General features: G+C 34.4%; 1 protein-coding gene across 2 annotated transcripts in view; it reads right to left on the bottom strand.

Annotated features, from left to right (window-relative positions):
* The window catches only part of LOC136029288 (DDB1- and CUL4-associated factor 13-like), a 34308-nt gene extending 15631 nt beyond the window's left edge, over nt 1-18677 (bottom strand). The window contains exons 1-3 of one of the 2 annotated variants that reach the window (XM_065707544.1): nt 18554-18677; nt 8451-8665; nt 1941-2078 (exon numbers count right to left, since the gene is read on the bottom strand). In XM_065707544.1, the coding sequence (XP_065563616.1) occupies nt 1941-2078; nt 8451-8652 (340 nt within the window). In that variant the 5' untranslated portion in view covers nt 8653-8665; nt 18554-18677. Of the gene's footprint in view, nt 1-1940; nt 2079-8450; nt 8666-18549 lie in introns of both variants that reach the window. The other variant, XM_065707545.1, reaches the window with a different exon arrangement.
* Nucleotides 18678-21841: the final 3164 nt, after the last annotated feature.

The following is a 21841-nucleotide window of genomic DNA, read 5'->3' as shown; positions in this document are numbered from 1 at the left end:
TATGCTCTTCTCAACCCATTCAATAATACAATGCTTTCCTTTTTGCCTGAAATAAATGGCTAAATAGCACGATTTTCGGTAATAATCATGATTTTTGGTAAAAATTGCATTGCAATTATATAGAATTGTATCATTAACACCTTCCCAATCTAGGTAAGATTCAAAAGCATTAGAAAGGTTCTTTCAAATTTCGGCTGTGTCATTAATCCTTTTTTTTCTATCGACTCCTTTCCCTGACACTTTGACTTGATACCGCCTGTAGTAGATCTTCTTACAAAACAGTTAGGATACCCGTGGTAAGATACGATATTCCTCGGTTTTCAAGAAGGGGAACTCTAAACCTCTAGTTAAGGGTCTAGAACATGACAAATCACTCACCTCAGAGTTTATATCCTCTGTCATTTTGACTCTATTTGGGCCAAAATATATATTCTGCAAGAGAAACTGGCAAAAACAACACTTTCTGCAGCGCCATCTATTTCGTATTAAAGCATGGCATTAAACACTTCCATTTCTTTTCTAATGAGCCTTTTCGCGGTATTCTACAGTTTTTCAAAATTTGGGGACTTCGAAGCCCATAGTCAAAGGTTCTTGACTGCAGCGATTTCAATGAATTACATTTTATTTCAACTCGAATTTAATTTTGAACGGTTTCCTGATATTCTTGAACTTCTTAAATATTCTCTTAAAAATTTTTCATTCAGTTTGAATATTGTTTTAACAAGAACTACTGTTTTCAAAATAGTGTTCCATGGGGAACACTTATCACTAGACAGGTTTCAAATTTAGGGCAATTCAAGCCGTTGCTGCTATTGCAACCATTAGAGCTTCTGCTGCAACCATTATTTTGGTTCACTCTCTTATTTAATTTTCGAATTCCGGAACTGAGGCAGAGGAATGGGATCAATGTGCCTGCCTCCATGACCTTTACACGTCTCTCATTGGGGAAAAAAATGAGCTTAATCTTTGTTTCTCTCTTAGTAGTGACAAAAGAAAGTTGGTCTGTGGCATGAAAATGAACTTATGAACAAAAACAGATTTTCTTCTTTTTTTTTGTAACGCTTGTCGGTAGTCCTTGTTTAACTAATCCTTTCATAAAAAGTTACTTCATAAGATACACCATTTAAGGGAATTTGAAGAAGTTGATGCCTTCATTGTTCAGGCAAATAGACGGAGAAAGTTCGATGCAAGCTCTGATCAAAAACGAAGTCCTGATTTGACGCAAAATGGGTAATTCTTCCTTCTTCTCCTTGTTTGGATTGTTATCGAGACGCTTTCGCATAAACTCATTACGAAAATGAAAATCCGCTAGGCTTAGTTCGATGCAACAAAAAGCTAGGTCCTAACTACGTACAAAAACGACCCAAATCCCGATTCTGTGTAAACAATAAACAAGTTGGGTCCAAGCTGGACTTAGTGCTTTCCAAATGTTTCAGCAGAAATATAAGCAATAAAAAGACTTACGCAAGGATTTCAACCCGTATCACTATAAGCAAAAAATCAAAACCTCTAGCCCCTCCATTTAACTAAAAAAAAAAGAAAGTGCTGGCACGCTGCACCTAGTTTTAATAACAGAATATCAATCTATATAATTGGAGGTATAAAATGGGACCATGGCCAAGCTAGTCCAGTAAGTTAAATTGTGAGCATTAAATTCTGAACCTCGGGTTCTTGCGTACTTGTACAGAACAGGATGGGGGGTTGCGTTCCAACTCTAGAATGACCCGGAGGGCCACCTCCCTCTGGAACACTGGTACTCTAAAAATCTAATAATTTTCCCTCCCCCAAGAATTCACTCTAACCTCCCCTCTTAGTTAGCACCCATCTACACTCGCGTTTCCTGATAAATTTTCAGTTTTATTGTCTAGCAATCTTAAACATCTTTGACGGAATTTTGATTAGGATCAGGATTTTAAATTTCTAGCAATAAAATACACTACCTCTGATATACCCATCGTGCGCATGAATAGTATTCAGGTGTTTTCTAGCTGCAACATCCCATATTCTCAATTCGCCATCACATGAACCGCTAAAAAGCCATGATATTCTTTCAGGATGTTTGGCCAGTGTGTAGACAGCTAAAAGACAACTATGTTTAAGTCAAAGCTACACTTAACCTCCTCGACACCCCGCTCCTTACGCTAAAGTTTTTTATTGTTTTAAAAAGTAGAGTTGCGAGAAAGAATCAAACTTTAGTGCAAGGAGCAGGGTTTAGAGGAGGAAAAGCCCCTTTCATATACGGAGTAATTTCTGTTCGTTTTCAGTTTTAATGTCGCTCCTTACTTTCATTTCAAAAAACTTGTTTTTTTATTTAATTTCTGAGAGTTTTTGAATTAATGCATGTCTGATTTTGGCTCTCCGTACATAAATTATTCAAATAAAATTTACATATTAATTCTTTTTTTGGCTAAATGGCTTTCTCTTAGTTTTGATCAGACGATTTTGAGAAATAAGGGGTGGGGAAGGAGGACTAGTTGCCCTCCAATTTTTCGGTTACTTAAAAAAGCAACTAGATCTTTTAATTTTTAACGAACGTTTTTATTAATAAAAAATATACATAACTTAAGAATTAACTTACGTAACAAACTTTTATATTCTTATATTTTTGATTATATATATGAGGGGGTTGGTCCCCTCGTTAATACCTCGCTCTTCACACTAAATCTTGTTTTGTCCCAATTCTTTAAGAATGACCACTGAATCAGAAAGGCCGTAGAATAAATAGTTGAAATTAATTAAAAATGTTTTAGCATAAAGAGCAAAGTATTTATCTCCTCCTAAATACCTCGCTCTTTATGCTAAAGTATTTTTAGAACCCCTCATATGCGTAATAATCTCTGTTCGTTTTAAGTTTTAATGCTTCTCTTTACTTTCAATTGAAAAAACTTTTTCACGTTTATATTTTCATTGTTTTTTTTTAATAGTAATGCTAGAAAATCCTGCGCCCTTTTCACTGAATTTCTCTTTCCCCATGAAATATTCCTCCAAGGAAAGATCCTCCCATATAGCCCCCTCCCCTGAACTCCACACCCAAACCAAAAAAATCCCTCTCATAACGTCGGTACACTTCCCAGTAACCATTACTGTATGTAAACATTCCCCCAGGGACTGTGGGGGGTAAGCCATCCCCAAAGACATAGTTATTATGGTTTTCGACTATGCGGAACAAAATGGCTATCTCAAAATTTTGATCCGTTGACTTCGGGAAAAACATGAGCGTGGGAGGGGGCCTAGGTGCCCTCCAATTTTTTTGGTCACTTAAAAAGGGCACTAGAACTTTTCATTTCCGTTAGAATGAGCCCTCTTGCAACACTCTAGGACCCCTTGGTCGATACGATGACCCCTGGAAAAAAACAACAACAAACAAACAAACAAATAAACACGCACCCGTGATTTGTCTTCCGGCAAAAAATACGAAATTCCAAATTTTTGTAGATTGGACCTTGAATTTTTTTCTTCCATAGGGTTCTTTGATACTCTGAATGCGATGATGTGATTTTCGTTAAGATCCCATGACTTTTAGGGGGTGTTACTCCCTATTTTCCAAATAAGGCAAATTTTCTCAGGCTCGTAACTTTTGATGCCAAAGACTAAATTTGATGAACCTTGTATATTTAAAATCAGCATAAAAATCCGATTCTTTTGATATATCTCTTAGTATCGAAATTCCGTTTTTTAGAGTTTCGTTTACTATTGAGCCGGGTCGCTCCTTACTAGAGTTCGTTACCACGAACTGTTTGATAGTAGAGATAATCTCCAGAAGCAATTAGATATAATAAAAAATGATCTAGAAAAGAAGGATTTAGAGTTGTACGCTAAGAAGTCAGTAGTATTAATATTTAGGAGCAAAGGGGCTGTTGATTCTAAGGTTCATTTTAATTTTGGAGGAATGATGTTAGAGATGAAAGAAGAATTTGTTTATTTGGGTGCTAAGTTTAGTGCAGTAAGATGGATGTCAAGGCATGTAGAAGATTGTAATTTAAGAGGTAATAGGCTAATCAATCTGCCTTTGAGAAGTAATTTAGGTCAGCTTGCTGACATGAGGATCCAAAAAAGAGTTTTCCCGACAAAAGTAGCTTCTAGTTTAGATTGAGGTTATGAAGTTTGGAATTTTGCTAAAGCAGCTAAGCTAGAAGTATTTCAGCTAAGACATTTTAAGAGAACCTTAGGCTTGACAGATTCATTTAGTTCAGTGGTACTGAAAGGAGATTTGGGGCTTTTTACCTAAGAAGTGTTCGATTAGTTAGAATGGTGAAATTCTGGGAGAAAATAACTAAGCTTCCTAAAGTTTGGCTTCTTAAGGCAGCTTATTTAGACAGCTTGAAGGACGGTAGACGGGATTCGTGGCCACATCAGGGCAAGAAAGTACTGGACCTTTGTGGCCAGTCGGAGATGCGGAATGAAGGGAAAGGCCCAATGGGTGAAAGCGTGTCAGCATGGAAGAAATTCCAGCGACCCTAAATGACCAAGACATCCAAGAGTGACAAGCTCATAGGGATCAATCTATGTCTTTGAGGTTTTACTCCCAAGCTAAAGACTTTTGGAAGGGGGAGGTTTGTTTTAAATTTTGGTTGAATACAGAGGATTCGAAGAACTGTTGTTGGTAAGAGGGGATAGTTTGGAAGGAAATTTTTGGGAAAGTTTAGGCTGACGGCTGGCCCATGCTTTTGCCCTATGTGTGGATGTATGAATGAAAACTTATTTCATGTTGTGTCCGAGTGTAAAGAGCAATCTGAGTTGCGGAATGTTTTGGAAGAGTGTTTGGAAGTAAATCCCGGTTAATTGAGCGGATGGCTGAGAGAAACGCATGTGCTATTAAACAGTTGTGTAAGTTTCTTCGTTTAGGGATTAAACACAGGGGATCATGTATGAGGGGATAGCTTGTTACGGTTCTTATGATTGGTGTTTGCTGCTTAGTATGTTGAGCCTTGACTTTTTTTTCTAAAGTTGTATTTTGTTCCTGAACTTTGTTTGTAGACTTTATTGTGTTGCTATGGTCGCAGGCTTTTTACAATAATTCTTATCTATAACAATGCCTCCGGGGCTGGAACGAGCCCCCAGGGCCATGGAGCCAGAGGTTTAAGTTATAACCAAGGGGTATACAAGGTTCTTATGGAATGGGCGGCCGTATTATATTCAGATGGGTCTCATTTGATTTTAAACTGGAAGTTATAGTGACCTTTTTAAGAGTCAAAGTGATTTGATGGAAACCAACCCCGCCCCCACCCATCATTTTCCATAACAAACGTCCAAATAAAGTTTTAAGACATCAATTTTGTCAACATTGTTGAAAAGCTCAGTATTTACATGTTTAAGGATGTCAAATCCCCCCCCCCCTCTCCTCAAAGCCTAAAGGGAAGGGCTGCAAGTAATGCAATTTGTTCATTATTTAAACATAGTGCGTGTTATTGATAAAAGATATGGATGTTTGACTTCTACTTTCCCAAACTACGAAAAGCATTAAGATAAGTCTTTCAGGGAATGTTAAGTGAGAGTTGAACTAAATCATAACACGTTATAGGTATATGGGTTGTTAAAAGTATGTAACTCATGAATGACTGAGTATTAAAATTGGAATGTTCATGAAATGATAACGGAGATGATTAATTGACCAAAAAGACATTTGTATTTGTACACTACTATAACTACTGCAGTTTCTACTGGTACCACAAGTACTATTACTACTACCACTACTATCACTAAAACTAATACTTATATAGCGAGTACTATTAAGGCCGAAGATATTAATCTGAGGAAACGTTGAAGGAAATTTTAAACTAAATTAAAACATAATATGTATATACAGATTGCTGATACGGTTGTATTTACCAAAGGGCGAAATTTACCAGTTACTACTTTTATTAATACCACTTCTACTACTGTTACTATTAATAATTGTATAATATTACTGCTACAACTGTCGCACTACTACCACTACTACTATGACAATTAAGGTTGTCATCCGTACATCAGAAATATTTAGAAATATCCTCTGAAAATTTCCCCTTCATACCCTTAGGCGTAGTTGTAATAGCAAGTACAGCAGTAATACAGCCACTTAATCTAATGCAATTGGCTATTTCTGTTATATTGTCGATTTAGTCTTTTAAACCAGTATATCGTATGCTTCTTGAAATTAGTGACCTTAACCTTACAAGTAGTTACGATAGAAGTAGTAACTGGAGCAATAGTAATAGCAGTAGTAAAGCTAGTAAATGTTGCAGTAGCAGTAGTATTAGTAGCAGTGTAAACATATTTTCTTTTGGTCAATTGATCATCCCTTAAAGCATTCTCTGAGAGTTACAGCATAATATGCAAAGAAATTGTTAAGATACACTATTTTGACAATTAAAATGCACATAGTTTTTTTTGCTAGTTCGAATTTGCCATCAATATTCTATCAAATTTTACCTTCATAGACTTAGCCTTAATAGTAGGCTACTATTATCACAGTAGTTTCGGTGGTAATAAAAGTAGTTGCAGCGTTAGTGTTGTATTAGCAATAGTAGTACCAGTACTGGCATCAGTATTATTAGTGTTAGTAGCACGTGCTTATTGCCTTTTTTTAGTAGTAGTATTAATTTATTATCCAAAATAAATAACAGAGATAAAATCAATCGGTAGCACACCAAAAGCGTCACTTGCGAGGGTGTACTACTAACAAAATGAACAAAAAATAGAAGAGAAAAAAAAATAATAAAAACAAAGAACAAAAAAAAAACAACAAGTTAATCTATAATAAGCAGAAGGGTGAAACCGTGTACAGAGAAAAAAAAACTTACATAAATATTTCATGCACAATAAAACAACATAATGTCATGATCCCGAAGCAAAAAACAAAAACAAACAAACAAAAAACAATTATTGACAATATTAATTCCATCATTCTCAATCTATTTCAAAGGTATACCTAACAGGCAAACCCACACGCAGCTCGGTTTTAAATTGATTAATGGGCAATTCTTTGGTACTTGGGACAAGCTTATTCCACAGCTTAGTCTCTCTATAAATAACTGAAAAAGCAGTCCTACTTGAAATTAGGCGTGGAACCACAATATCTCCACTTTTTCGAGTTCTGTGACCATGAACATTAGATCTTTCTCGAAAAATCCTGTAAAACATTCTGGAACGCAACCATAATAGTACTTATATATAAAAACCAGTGTATAAAAATCCAGCAATCCGGCTGCAGGCATTATATTAATCATACTGTACACTGACCCGACCGAATCGGTTCCCTATTCCACAAAATGATGTAATGGCATTATTCTGGAGCACACGGATTGGGCGAAGTATTGAGGGGAATGTCCCAAGCTATACAGACAAACAATACAAAATATACGGATGTATATTGGTCAGTTGAACATCACTTTCATGATGCCCCGGAAGTTTCACCTTGACACATTAAGCCATTTCAAAAAAATTGTTGCAACAATATGTGCGCTTTTTCACCCTTCTGAAATTCCCTTTCCCCTTAATACTCTAAGCTTTACAAGTTGTTGCAATCGAAGTAGTCGTTAGAGTAGTTTAGTAGCAATAGTAGCATAAGGAAAAGTAGCAGTGGTATTAGTGTTAGTAGTAACATGCATATATTAATTTTTTTGTCAATTGATCTTCCCCTTTAAGTATTCTCCGAAAGATTCAACTTAATGCCTCAATCAATTGTTGAGATATTCCCTTTTGACAATCTGCACGTAAATACTGTATTTGGAATTAGTTCAAATTCCCTATCAATATTTTGTCAAATTTTCACCTTCATACGTGTAGCATTAATTGTACTAGTAACAAGCAGAAATTAACATGAGTAGAGCTCAAAACCCCAAGCCTTCCCAAGCCCAGAACTAATCTGCACTTAAAAAAACTTTACTTTAATTTTAATAAATAACACTTAATTTTAATAAATCAAATATTATTTACATTTCAACTAATAAATATCAGTATATGTATATCAAACTGAAAATGCCCATTTGTATTTTTTTTCAGTGAAGTGCAAATTATGCTCTGGCCTTGAGAAGGCATAGGGAGTTTAGACCCCTACTCATGTTAATTTCTGCCCGTTTCGAGTTTGACTCAGTTATTAATAGTAATTTCTGTTCGTTTTGGGTTTCATTTATTTATCAATGCTGACTTGTGGTAGTTTTATGCTTGGTAGATTATTTTATTTTGACTCATTTTTGGTTTAATGGAGTTCTTCACTTTTCTTTGAAAAACTTATTTTGTGGAAAAAGGTTTTTTTTTAACTTGATTACCAAGAAGTAACAACTTGTAAGAATTTCCACAAGCTCATATGATTGTTAGATGTCTATACTACTGCTTAAATAATGACCGAAATAACGCTTTTTTTCTTAAATGGTGAAAGTATTTGCAAAAGAAGAAAAATTAAGGGGGTGGAATGGCAAACTAAAAAACACATAAACAAATTAACAGATTTACAAACTTGTATAACTTACCATCTCTGTGCCCATCTAGGGAACAAATAAAAGGCTTGGCGAATACTCTTTCAAGCTTGACTGAATTCAGAGCTCTGGTGTACTCCCGTGCCACTTCAAATGGATGCAAAGATGGGTCATAGTTCCTATGAATTTTGTGGATATCATGCTTGGTTTCACGTATATACTCATCTGGATTTCGCACAAGAGTCTTAATCTTCATTTTAACTTTTCATCTAGAATTAAAAATATTTTAATAAAACTATAAGTCCCTTTGTCTATTCAAAGCATCCCTCTTTGCACCCTCCCACAAAGTTCTCATTTTGCTCAAGTCTTTCTTCACATTTTTTAAATTTAAAATAAAACAAGAGCTAAGAGCTCATATGGCACTTGTGATGAGGTAAGAAGAGCCAAGAGCCAAGAGCTGATTTAGTATGAGCTCTAGCAAAATTCTAAGAATCAATAGATTGCTTTAAAAGGAAAATCAGAGGCTTAATGCCAGTCAGGATTTAAAATAAGAACTCTGAGTCATGAGGTCCTTCTAAATGTCAAAACTCATTAAGATCTGATCACCCACTCTAAGGTAAAAATACCTCAATTTTTCTACTTTTTTCTCTCCCTTCAGCCCCCCAGATGGTCGAATTGGGGAAAACAACTTTATCAAGTCAATTTGTGCAGCTCCCTGACACAACTAACAATTTTCATTGTCATAGCACATCCATAAGCTTCAAACTTGCCAAAGCACTGAACCCCACCACCTAACTCCCCCAAAAAGAGCAGATCCAGTCCAGTTACATCAATCACATATCTATGACATTTATAAGCATTTTCAAACATTTCCGGTTTCCCCCTGCAATTCCCCCCAATGTCAACAGATCTGGTCATGGTTTGAAATAAGAAATCTGAGACATGAGTTCCTTCTAAATATCAAATTTCATTAAGATCCAGTCACCTGTTCTTAAGTTAAAAATACCTCAATTTTTCCAAATTAACAAGCCACAGCTCCCCCAAAGAGAAAGGATCAGTACCAATTATGTCAATCTTGTATCTATAAGTTGTGCTTATTCAATCCATCAAGTTTCATCCCAATCTCTCCACTCTAAGGATTTTCTAAGATTTCTGCTTCCCCCTCCAGCCCTCTATGTCCCTGGATACAATTCAAATTAAAAATGGAGCATCTGAGACATAAGATTCTTCTATATATCAAGTTTCATTAAGATCCAATCACCCATTTTTAAGATATCTCAATTTTCACATTTTCAAAAAATTCTGGTTTCCCTCTCCAACTCCCTTCAATGTCACTGGATCTGGTCTGGATTTAAAATGAAAGTTCTAAAGCATAAGATCCTTTTAGATATCCTCATTTTTTCTAATTTTTCCAAATTACTCCCACCCCAAACTCCCCCAAAGAGAGTGGATCCGGTCTGATTATTCAGTCACCTATCTTGGACTTGTGCTTATTCTTTCCACCAAGTTTCATACTGATCTCTCTGCTTTAGCATTTTCCAAGATTTCTGGTCCCCTCCCCTCCTAATGACACTAGATCCAGTTGGGATTTCAAATAAGAGATCTGAGTTTTGATGTCCTTCTAAATATGAAATTTCATCAACATGTGATCAATCTTTTGTAAGTTAAAAATACCTCATTTTTTCTAATTTCTTAGAATTGACCCTTCCCCCAACTCCCCCAAAGAGAGCAGATCCATTCCAGTTATATCAATCCTGTATCTGGGACTTGTGCTTATTTTTCCCACCAAGTTTCATCCCAATCCCTCCACTCTAAGCATTTTCCAAGATTTTAGGTTCCCCCCCCCCCAACTTCCCCTTTGCCAGATCCAGTCAGGATTTAAAATAAGAGCTCTGAGACATGATATCCTTCCAAACATCAAATTTCATTAAGATATGATCACCCCTTTGTAAATTAAAAATACCTCATTTTTCAGAATTAACCCTCCCCTCCCCCCACAACTCCCCCAAATAGAGCAGATCTGTTCCAGTTATGTCAATCACGTATCTAGGACTTATGATTATTTTTCTCATCAAGTTTCATCCTGATCCCTCTACTCTAAGCATTTTCCAAGATCTTAGGTCCCCCCCCCCCAATGTGACCAGACCCAGTCGGAATTTAAAATAAGAGCTCTGAGACATGATATCCTTCCAAACATCAAATTTCATTAAGATATGATCACTCCTTTGTAAGTTAAAAATACCTCATTTTTTTAATTTTTCAGAATTAACCCTCTTCCCCCCAACTCCCCCAAAGAGAGCGGATCCATTCCGGTTATGTTAATAATGTATCTAGGACTTGTGCTTATTTCCCCCCCCCAAGTTTTATGTTAATAATGTATCTAGGACTTGTGCTTATTTTTCCCCACCAAGTTTCATCCTGTTTCCACCATTCTAAGCATTTTCAGAGATTTTAGGTTCCCCCTCTCACTTCCCCTCAATGTCACCAGATCCAGTCAGGATTTGAAATAAGAGCTTTGAGACATGATATCCTTCCAAGCTTCAAATTTCATTAAGATTCAGTCACTCCTTTGTAAGTTAAAAATACCTCATTTTTTCCGATCTTTCAGAATTAAGCCCACCCAACTCCCCTAAACAGAGCAGATCTGTTCTGGTTATATTAATCATGTATCTAGGACTTCTGCTTACTTTTCCCACAAAGTTTCATCCTAGCCCCTCCACTCTAAGCATTTTTCAAGATTTTAGGTTCCCCTCCCCTTGAACTCCTCCCAATGTCACTGGATCTGTTTGGGATTTAAAATAAGAGCTCTAAGACATGATATCCTTCCAAACATCAAATTTCATTCAGATCCCATCACACATTTGTAAGTTAAAAATACTTCATTTTTTCTAATTTTTCTGAATTGACTGGCCCCCACTCCCCCCCCCAGATGGTCAAATTGGGGAAATGACTAGTTCCAATTTAATCTGGTCTAGTCCCTGATAAGCCTGCCAAATTTCATTGTCCTAGCTTACCTGGAAGTGCCTAAAGTAGCAAAACCAGGACAGACCAACAGTGCCATAACAATTCATATGGCTTGAAATTCTACACAAGCAACAGGAATGCATGGTAAAATTCTAGTTAATTGACTTCTTGCTATCTCAGAAAGGGTTTAGGTTAAGAAAATGAAACTTTCAGGGATGAATCTACAGAATAAAGTATGTCCTGGGAAGATATTTTGAAGCAACTACCTCCACTCCTTCTCCCTCTAGAGGCCCTTAAGCTTTGATGACCTTTGAAAATATGTGTTATAAAAGTGAAACCTTACAAAATAGATCCTCTGCTTAATTGAAGTACAACAAAATTGTTTTCAGCTTCATAACTTTGCTCAATTCCATTTTATAAGGTTTTAAAGATATGCAAATACATTTGCTAAATTTTGAAAAAAAAAAAAAAATTGATTTGGCTCAAAATTCTACTCAAATAACAGGAATTGTATTTCCAGAACTAAAGGCAGAGAAAAAGCAACTAGTATCTGAAAATTAAGGTAAAATGTTGTTTTGCCAAATTTCAATAGGTATAGACCTGTTGGTAAAATTAGAGCAAACAGTATTACTGGCTTTCATATTAAGTGAATATACCACTCAATGCCTTTTTTAGGCTCTTTACTAATATAATAATTGCTTCTACTGGAAATGTAAATTTAAGCACATTTCGACCTCTTAAAAAGACCAAAACATGGGGTATAAAAAAGGCTAAGAGAATTGGTCTCAAACCTTAAATACCTTATAACATTGATCTCAACCTTTGTTATAAATCCATTTTTTTTTAATGTCTTATAATCCACAAGCACTGATTTTCCAATATCAATTTGGATAAATTAATCTTTCTAATGTTATGATGTTTTCTTCTTCCTTGACATCAAATTTTAAATAAAAGCATGTGTTTTTGGTCAAAAATATGAAAGCTGGCTATTATGAATGCCAGTTATACTGTTTGCTATAAATTTAACTATATTAAATACAGCAATGGTTAGTTTACATATTTGATATATGCTATGTATTACCCCCACCCCCCTGATGTGCAAATATATAGCCCAAATTTGTTTCTAAACTATTACAGATTTGCAATTTCAAATATCCTATTATTTTGTAAAAATAATGTAAAACAAATTGTAAAACAATCAAACAAAAGTTTCATTTTCATAACCTAAACCATTTCTAAGATAGCAAGAATTCAATTAACTAGAATTTTACCAGAATGCATTTCAAAACTAAAATCAGAGAAAAAGAAACTGAAAAACTGAGAATAATCTGGTACAATATTGTTCTATCCAAATTCTATTAGGTAGGCTATAGACCAGTCAAGTAGGAAAATTTCTAAGACTTGGGAACCAGAAGAGTATTAAATCAGTAGTTTGGCAATACCTTGCCAGACTATGTTTTTGGCCCTAGACTTGTTACTGAAAGTTTTATTTTGTTAACTAATCCCTTTTCCAAGAAAGCAAACAGTAGCATGTCAAAAATTCATCTTTTTCATATTTCTAATCTAACACCTTTCCAAGGTAGCAAAGAGTAGGCCTAGCTTTTCCAGAATTTTATCTAAGTTTTAAATATTTGTCTTGGCTTCTAGAGCTTGATTTAGCCTATTGGTAAAATTCTAGTCCATTGACTTCTTGCTATCTTGGAAAGTTATTGGGCTAGTGAATTGAAACTTTCAGGGATGTGTCTACAGGCTAAAGTATATCCCTGGAAGTTATTTTTAGGTCCCTAACTATACCCCTTCCCCCTCTTCTATATAACGCAGCTTTTTGTGCATTACAGCTTATATTTTGGTCAAATTTGATCCTATATTACTATTAAAAGTGTAAATCCTTGCTTACCTTAGAAAAATTCAACTTTTCACTGTTTTTTAAGCTACTATATTCCATAATTAGATCACAAGCATTGAAAAACAATTATTACCTTTTATGGTATATAGTTAAGACTGGAATGTAGGCGTTTAAACAAACCCTCTTGTCAAGTTTAGATAACAATATTTTGAAGTGTTTTATCTAAGCCTTTAAACAGGGTTAATTTAAGGGGTTTCTCACTCCAAATTATGATTAAGTGCAGGTTATCCTTAGCAATTCTTCTAGTAATTATTTATGCAATATAATTTTTTTTATGTTAATCTATGGAAACTTTCAATATTTATTTATCAAAGAAGAGGCTTTTTTAATTTTGTTTAATTGATGTAATATAGAATGTGCCAGCTATATGTGATTACTATGGTGCTACAACAGGGCAGTTGCCCAAATAAAAACTTCAACAATTTCGTTATTCAAGAATTAGTTTTTATAATATGGCAACCCTGCAAGTCTTCTGTTCTTTCTTAGTTATTTTTTTTTCTCTTATTGGCTTTTCAGGTTTGATTTTATTTATTCAAATTTCTTGTGTGTTCAAGGGCATATGTAAGTTTTTGTTGGGGGGAGGAGGGGTAAAAAAAGTACTAAACGTGGAAAGATTTGTTTATATGTATTTTGTTACTTTTTACAAGTTGAAAAAATTTGGGGTGGGGTTGAAACTTGGTAGCCAACCCCCTGGGTACGGCTTTGGTAGTTTCTATGTTTAAGTGTATCAATAACATCTACCTTTTAAATCATAATGGCGAAGAGAAAGTCCATTTTTTCAAGAAGGCTCAATAGCAATTTTTAAAAACCTGAAGAGAGGCAAAACAGAAATCTGAGACCAGTGGCGTCAATTACAAGAGGGACAAGGGAATTGCCCCATACTCTCACTCTAGATTTTTTTTTAAATACTTTCATTGAAAATGCCTTTATTTGTGTTTTCTTTGAAAACGAACGACAGATTCCCCCCCTCCGCTATATTTTCAAAATGCATTTTACACCTCTCTAAATTTTGTGATTTGACACTGTCTTACACAGGACCTCTCAATTCAACAAACACAAAGAAGACTTACGAATATCTTATGGATTTGTTAGCAATCTTTAACAATATTTCCGTCATTATAAATTTTTCACAGATATATTAAAAATAAGAATGCTAAAATACCTTATAACTTCATCAAAAGCTCCTTTCAGATCCAGGAAAGCTGTTCCGGCTCCCTGGGGAATTGCTATGTCACTCGTAATTACCTTTCCATGTGTCATCCAGTATTCAAAAGAGTAATTAATGTAGAGTCCATATATTGAGAAGACCATTTATTTTAATGGCAATGTAAATATGTGGGAGGTTGTGAGGAAATTAATACAATCTTTTCCCTTTAAATTCAAATTGGTTAGGAAAGTTTTTGTTGGGGGGAGGAGGGGTGAAAAAAGTACTAAACGTGGAACGATTTGTTTATATGTATTTTGTTACTTTTTACAAGTTGAAAAAATTTGGGGTGGGGTTGAAACTTGGTAGCCAACCCCCTGGGTACGGCTTTGGTAGTTTCTATGTTTAAGTGTATCAATAACATCTACCTTTTAAATCATAATGGCGAAGAGAAAGTCCATTTTTTCAAGAAGGCTCAATAGCAATTTTTAAAAACCTGAAGAGAGGCAAAACAGAAATCTGAGACCAGTGGCGTCAATTACAAGAGGGACAAGGGAATTGCCCCATACTCTCACTCTAGATTTTTTTTTTAAATACTTTCATTGAAAATGCCTTTATTTGTGTTTTCTTTGAAAACGAACGACAGATTCCCCCCCTCCGCTATATTTTCAAAATGCATTTTACACCTCTCTAAATTTTGTGATTTGACACTGTCTTAGACAGGACCTCTCAATTCAACAAACACAAAGAAGACTTACGAACATCTTATGGATTTGTTAGCAATCTTTAACAATATTTCCGTCATTATAAATTTTTCACAGATATATTAAAAATAAGAATGCTAAAATACCTTATAACTTCATCAAAAGCTCCTTTCAGATCCAGGAAAGCTGTTCCGGCTCCCTGGGGAATTGCTATGTCACTCGTAATTACCTTTCCATGTGTCATCCAGTATTCAAAAGAGTAATTAATGTAGAGTCCATATATTGAGAAGACCATTTATTTTAATGGCAATGTAAATATGTGGGAGGTTGTGAGGAAATTAATACAATCTTTTCCCTTTAAATTCAAATTGGTTAGGAAAAACCAAGCCATATCCAGGAGGGCTAGAGGGTATGAACCCCGTCCGAAACCTTTCTCCGACTCATAAAAACGTAACAAAGTGAATATAAACAAGTCTCATGTGTTTCAGTTTTTTTTTTAAATTCCTCAAAAATATCTTTAATACCCTTTCCCCCTAAAAATTTCCTGGTTACCACCCTATGAAAAAGATTTAGAAATGTGAAAAATACCAGTTTTAAAATTTTAAGGGGTGTGTAACATTTCTAAATCTTCTATATTGGTAAAACGCCAACAACTGGGAGAAGGGGTTGTTGGAACACAAATATTCAATCGACAAAGTCGTAGTTTGCACCAAAGGCCTGAGAATCTTGATTCTGCCTTGGCCCAACACATGCACGATAACCCTCGCCACTTCATTTTGTTTGAAAACACTTCATTATTCGGAGGTCCTTGTCGAAATATTTGCTTGATTTTCGTCTTCATAATTTGCTACTGGCTGACAAAATTCTCATTTTCTTAAGTATTAGATTTTTTTTCCATTAATTATACCTTTTCCTTTCCTGGTTTCTCACGAAAAATTGAGCTTTAAATATTATTAAATAGAAAAAACAATTTTTTTTTTTACTGAAAGTAAGGAGCAACATTAAAACTTAAAACGAACAGAAATTACTTCGTATATGAAAGGGGCTGCTTCCTATGAAGTGTTTTCAAACAAAATGAAGTGGTGAGGGTTATCGTGCACGTGTTGGGCCAAGGCAAAATCAAGATTCTCGGGCCTTTGGTGCAAACTACAACTTTGTCAATTGAATATTTGTGTTCCAACAACCCCTTCTTCCAGTCGTTGGCGTTTTACCAAAATAGAAGATTTAGAAATGTTACACACCCCTTAAAATTTTAAAACTGGTATTTTTCACATTTCTAAATCTTTTTCATAGGGTGGTAACCAGGAAATTTTTAGGGGGAAAGGGTATTAAAGATATTTTTGAGGAATTTAAAAAAAAAAAAAAATTGAAATGCATGAGACTTGTTTATATTCACTTTGTTACATTTTTACAAGTCAAAGAAAGGTTTTGGATGGGGTTCATACCCTCTAGCCCTCCTGGATACGGCTTGGTTTTTTCCTAACCAATTTGAATTTAAAGGGAAAAGATTGTATTAATTTCCTCACAACCTCCCACATATTTACATTGCCATTAAAATAAACGGTCTTCTCAATATATGGACTCTACATTAATTACTCTTTTGAATACTGGATGACACATGGAAAGGTAATTACAAGTGACATAGCAATTCCCCAGGGAGCTGGAACAGCTTTCCTGGATCTGAAAGGAGCTTTTGATGAAGTTATAAGGTATTTTAGCATTCTTATTTTTAATATATCTGTGAAAAATTTATAATGACGGAAATATCGTTAAAGATTGCTAACAAATCCATAAGATGTTTGTAAGTCTTCTTTGTGTTTGTTGAATTGAGAGGTCCTGTCTAAGACAGTGTCAAATCACAAAATTTAGAGAGGTGTAAAATGCATTTTGAAAATATAGCGGGGGGGGGGAATCTGTCATTCTTTTTCAAAGAAAACACAAATAAAGGCATTTTCAATGAAAGTATTTTTAAAAAAATCTAGAGGGAGAGTATGGGGCAATTCCCTTGTCCCTCTTGTAATTGACGCCACTGGTCTCAGATTTCTGTTTTGCCTCTCTTCCGGTTTTTAAAAATCGCTATTGAGCCTTCTTGAAAAAATGGACTTTCTCTATGCCATTATGATTTAAAAGGTAGATGTTATTGATACACTTAAACATAGAAACTACCAAAGCCGTACCCAGGGGGTTGGCTACCAAGTTTCAACCCCACCCCAAATTTTTTCAACTCATAAAAAGTAACAAAATACATATAAACAAATTGTTCCACGTTTAGTACTTTTTTCACCCCTCCTCCCCCCAACAAAAACTTGCATATGCGCTTGAACACACAAGAAACCTGAAGAATAAAAACAAACCTGAAAAGCCAATAAGAGAAAAAAAAATTTAACTAAGAAAGAACAGAAGACTTGCAGGGTTGCCATATTATAAAAGCTAATTCTTGAATAATGAAATTGTTGAAGTTTTTATTTGGGCAACTGCCCTGTTGTTGCACCATAGTAATCACATATAGCTGGCACATTTGATATTACATCAATTAAACAAAAATTAAAAAAGCCTCTTCTTTGATAAATAAATATTGAAAGTTTCCATAGATTAACATAAAAAAAAATTATATTGCATATATAATTACTAGAAGAATTGCTAAGGATAACCTGCACTTAATCGTAATTTGGAGTGAGAAACCCCTTAAATTAACCCTGTTTAAAGGCTTAGATAAAACACTTCAAAATATTGTTATCTAAACTTGACAAGGTGGTTTGTTTAAATGCCTACATTCCAGTCTTAACTATACCGTAAAAGGTAATAAGTGTTTTTCAATGCTTGTGATCTAATTATGGAATATAGGCTAGTAGCTTAAAAAACAGTGAAAAGTTGAATTTTTCTAAGGTAAGCAAGGATTTACACTTTTAATAGTAATATAGGATCAAATTTGATCAAAATATAAGCTGTAATGCACAAAAAGCTGTGTTATATAGAAGAGGGGGAAGGGGTATAGTTAGGGACCTAAAAATAACTTCCTGGGATATACTTTAGCCTGTAGACACATCCCTGAAAGTTTCAATTCACTAGCCCAACAACTTTCCAAGATAGCAAGAAGTCAATGGACTAGAATTTTACCTTCCTATGCATAGTCTATTCATTTCAAATACCTTGTAATATTTTCTGGTTTTCAACAGCTGCAGTGAGCCATTTCTGAATGAACAATTTGTGATTTTCTTCAATTGTGATTTCATCAATGGAAACCAAGGATAACTCACCTACTTTCCGGGATAACAAGAAGCATCTAAGCTAAAATTTTACCTTTTGTTTTTCCTTGAGATCTGATAATTAAATAGGACCAGGCTTAATACCAAATTCAAGGTATGTGTTACAACTGAAAAACAGGCCTAGGCTAGAATTAAACTGTTGCCTAGCGCCCATAACTCTAAAACATACATACTAGACTATATATTCACAGTTCACTGCTCTAGCCCTTTTCTCTCTAGCCTACACAGCAAGAAAAAATTTGTTTTCGTTGTTGTTGTAAATTTATTTCTTCTTCTTCCCTCAAATCACAGCTTAAGTACCAATACTGTTATAAAAACTCGATTTATTTTTGGGATAGGGTGCGCGGTAGCGACACTAGTGGCTGGAGACAGGAAACTGGCAGTCTGAATCTAAAAGTCCATATCTTAGATACCAATATTAGTATTTAAGCTATGCTAAAAGTATGTATTGTGTTCCCGCCTATGAAGTTGTAGTACGATCTACGCGTCAGAGCGCGGGCTTGGAGGAGGCGCCAAGTTCAGACCTCAGTACCAAAAGCTTCTCATGGGCAAGATAGGAGTTTTCACAATTTTATTGGTATCTAAGCTGTGCGTTAAATTCTTTGTACTTTTTAGCGACGTCAGTTTAACTGAATTCCTGTTTAAAACTTCCCCCATCTTAAAACTCCTCTAAGCATTTCGCCTTTTGTGTGTGTTTTTTTACAGTTTGCATTACAAATTTGCTTTTCTTTTCACAACCTGTTCTGCTCACTACTATTTACATGTTTTTAGCAGCTTTTCGAAGGTAAATGTATATTTTGCAAGATAGCTAAAAGTTGGAGACAGTCAAACAGTTCGTAGTAGCGAGTTCCTAGTAAGTAACGACTCGGCCCAATAATAACCGAAACTGTAAAAAATAAGTTTTGGTTACAATTGATATATCAAGACCTTAGTTTTTATGATAATTCTAAATATATAAGCTCATCAAGATTAATATAGCCCACAAAAAGGTCCAAGCCAGAGAAAATCTGCCTTACTTTCGGAAAAGGAGAGAAAACACCCCTAAAAAGTAAAAAATCCTAATAAAAATAATACCCTCTGATTCAGCATATCAGAAAAACCTACTGTGGGTGATTCAAGCTTCTATCTCCAAAAATGTGGGATTTGGTTCTTTTCCTCAGAAGAAAGATCACTAAAACATCTTTTTTTCTTTTTTCCTAGGAGTATCGTATCGAGCTAATGGCTCTCGAAGATGAAGAAGAATAATAATATGGAATGAAAGTAATATATGAAAATAATATATGGAATGATTTTAAAATGTCTTACTGTCTCTATGGTTGCACCGTATTACAAATAAGGAGGATTTTCTGATTGGCATTATCCGGCAAAACATTTTCATAGGGAGTTGGAGGTTCCCAGGATGATTTGAAAAATAATCAAAAAATAAATAAAACAGAAAGAAATGTTCTTAATTGAAAGTAAGAAGTAATATTAAAACTTCAAACAAATAAAAATTATTCGGTATATGAAGGGGCTGCCTCTTCGTTTACCACTCGCTCTTTACGGTAAAATTTGAATTCATTCCCAGTTCTTTAGGCACGGCTATAGAAACACAAAAGCCAATGAATTAGAATATTGCAATAAGTTTGTACTAAAAGGATCAAAACACCTTAGCATAACAAGCAAGAAGTAGAAAAGAGGCTAGCACCCCTCATATGTGAAATAATTTATGTATTAAGTTTTAATGTTGTTCCTTGCTTTCAGTTGAATAAACTTGTTTTTAGTTTAATCCTAAAAAGATTAATAAAGTGAAATTTTCAAAAAATTTGAAAGATGGTTGGGGAAATTTGAACGCGACATCCAAAAAAAAATTTCTTTAGAATGAAATACAACCTTCGAATTTCTGACCGTGGGTGACGATTTTTTATGATTTAGTAATGCACTTGCATGTTAGTTTCGAGTTCGAAAGCCTTTTAAATCTCTGTTTATATCTGAAAGTCTCAAAGAAAAACTCTTGATTCAGTGGGGCAGCAAAAGGTTTTTTAAAGATCGAAATTGAGATACATACCTCACAAAGAGCTCTATCTTGGAAAAGGAGAAATAATACGCTTAATTGTTTCAGAAAACAAAACTGTAAAAACACCCCTCATAAAGAGCTCTTATATCTAACTGCTTCTGTATGTTTGAACATGATATATAACACATTTAAAGAAATCTGAGTTTAGGGGGCCGCTTAAGAGTTTGAAAGACGAAAACAAGGATACACCCCATGCTAAGAACTCACTCTTCTATTTTTTGAAAAGAGAGTATATTATATCTACTAATTTATCACTTAATGTAGTGTTTGATAATTTAAAAACTGTTATCAAGAAATCTTTCCTCTTATCTAGTAAAAGGTTCTTAAAAATAGACACATATAATAAAAAAGCTATATGGACAAATTGCTTTAATACTACAATTAACTTGAGATGTTACAGCTTGGATATGATTTTTGAGTTATTAGAATTTGTTTTATACAATACTTATATAAGATTTGGTGGTGATTTGTACAAGCAAACTGTGGGAATTCCCATGGGGGAGAATGCCAGCCCATTTATAGCTGACTTGTTTTTAAGTCAACTAGAATATAAATATATGATGGATAAGAATAATCCAATTAATATAAAACATGTTTTGTCAAATAATAAAAGATATTTAGATGATATTTTGGTCTTAAATTGTAAGGATTCATTGATATTTCTAAAAATATATATCCATCAGAGCTTATTCTTGAACCTAGTCATGGCGCTGGTCATGAAGATCATTTCTTAGATTTAAATATTAATATTTGTGATAATAATAAATTAAGTATTAAAATGTATAATAAAACGGATGATTTTGATTTTGAAGTGATTAGTTTCCCATTCCCTGAAAGTAATATACACTCAAATATCACATATTCAGCGTTTTTCTCACAGTTATTTCGTTATGCAAGGATTTGTAGTAATTATATTGATTTTAAAAATAGATGTAAAATCTTAAGCCAAAAATTGATATCAAGCTGTTTTTCTGCAAATAAATTAACTTGGCAATTTTAAAAAAATTAGTTTTCATTATAACGAACTTTTAAATAAATATCAAAAGAATTATCTAGAAATACTTAAAGAAATTTTCAACTAATTTCGGAGGTTCGAGAAATGTTGTTGCAGCGCCATTTATTTTGAATTGTGTTTCTAATTGAGCGGATTTTTTTTTAAAATTAGCCACATGGTAAAGATGAATTCTATAATTGTTTAGTTCATTCAGGTTTTTTGCAATGTGTTAATATTTGTGCTTTGGTAAAATTTATTATATTTAGTTTACCTATTGTTGCTAAAAAGAGGGATATATTAACAGGATAAGCTTGTTTTGGTGTTACTTGGTTGTTTTACATTTGCTGTTTTTTTTCTTTCATAGGCATGTATTTTGGGGGTGATACCTGACACGGGATGCCATGGATATTC

The sequence above is a fragment of the Artemia franciscana genome, chromosome 7 (genome assembly GCF_032884065.1).
Source record: "Artemia franciscana chromosome 7, ASM3288406v1, whole genome shotgun sequence".
Lineage (NCBI taxonomy): Eukaryota > Metazoa > Arthropoda > Branchiopoda > Anostraca > Artemiidae > Artemia > Artemia franciscana.
Note: the sequence above shows the minus strand (reverse complement) of the source record. Positions and strands in the feature narration are given on the sequence as shown.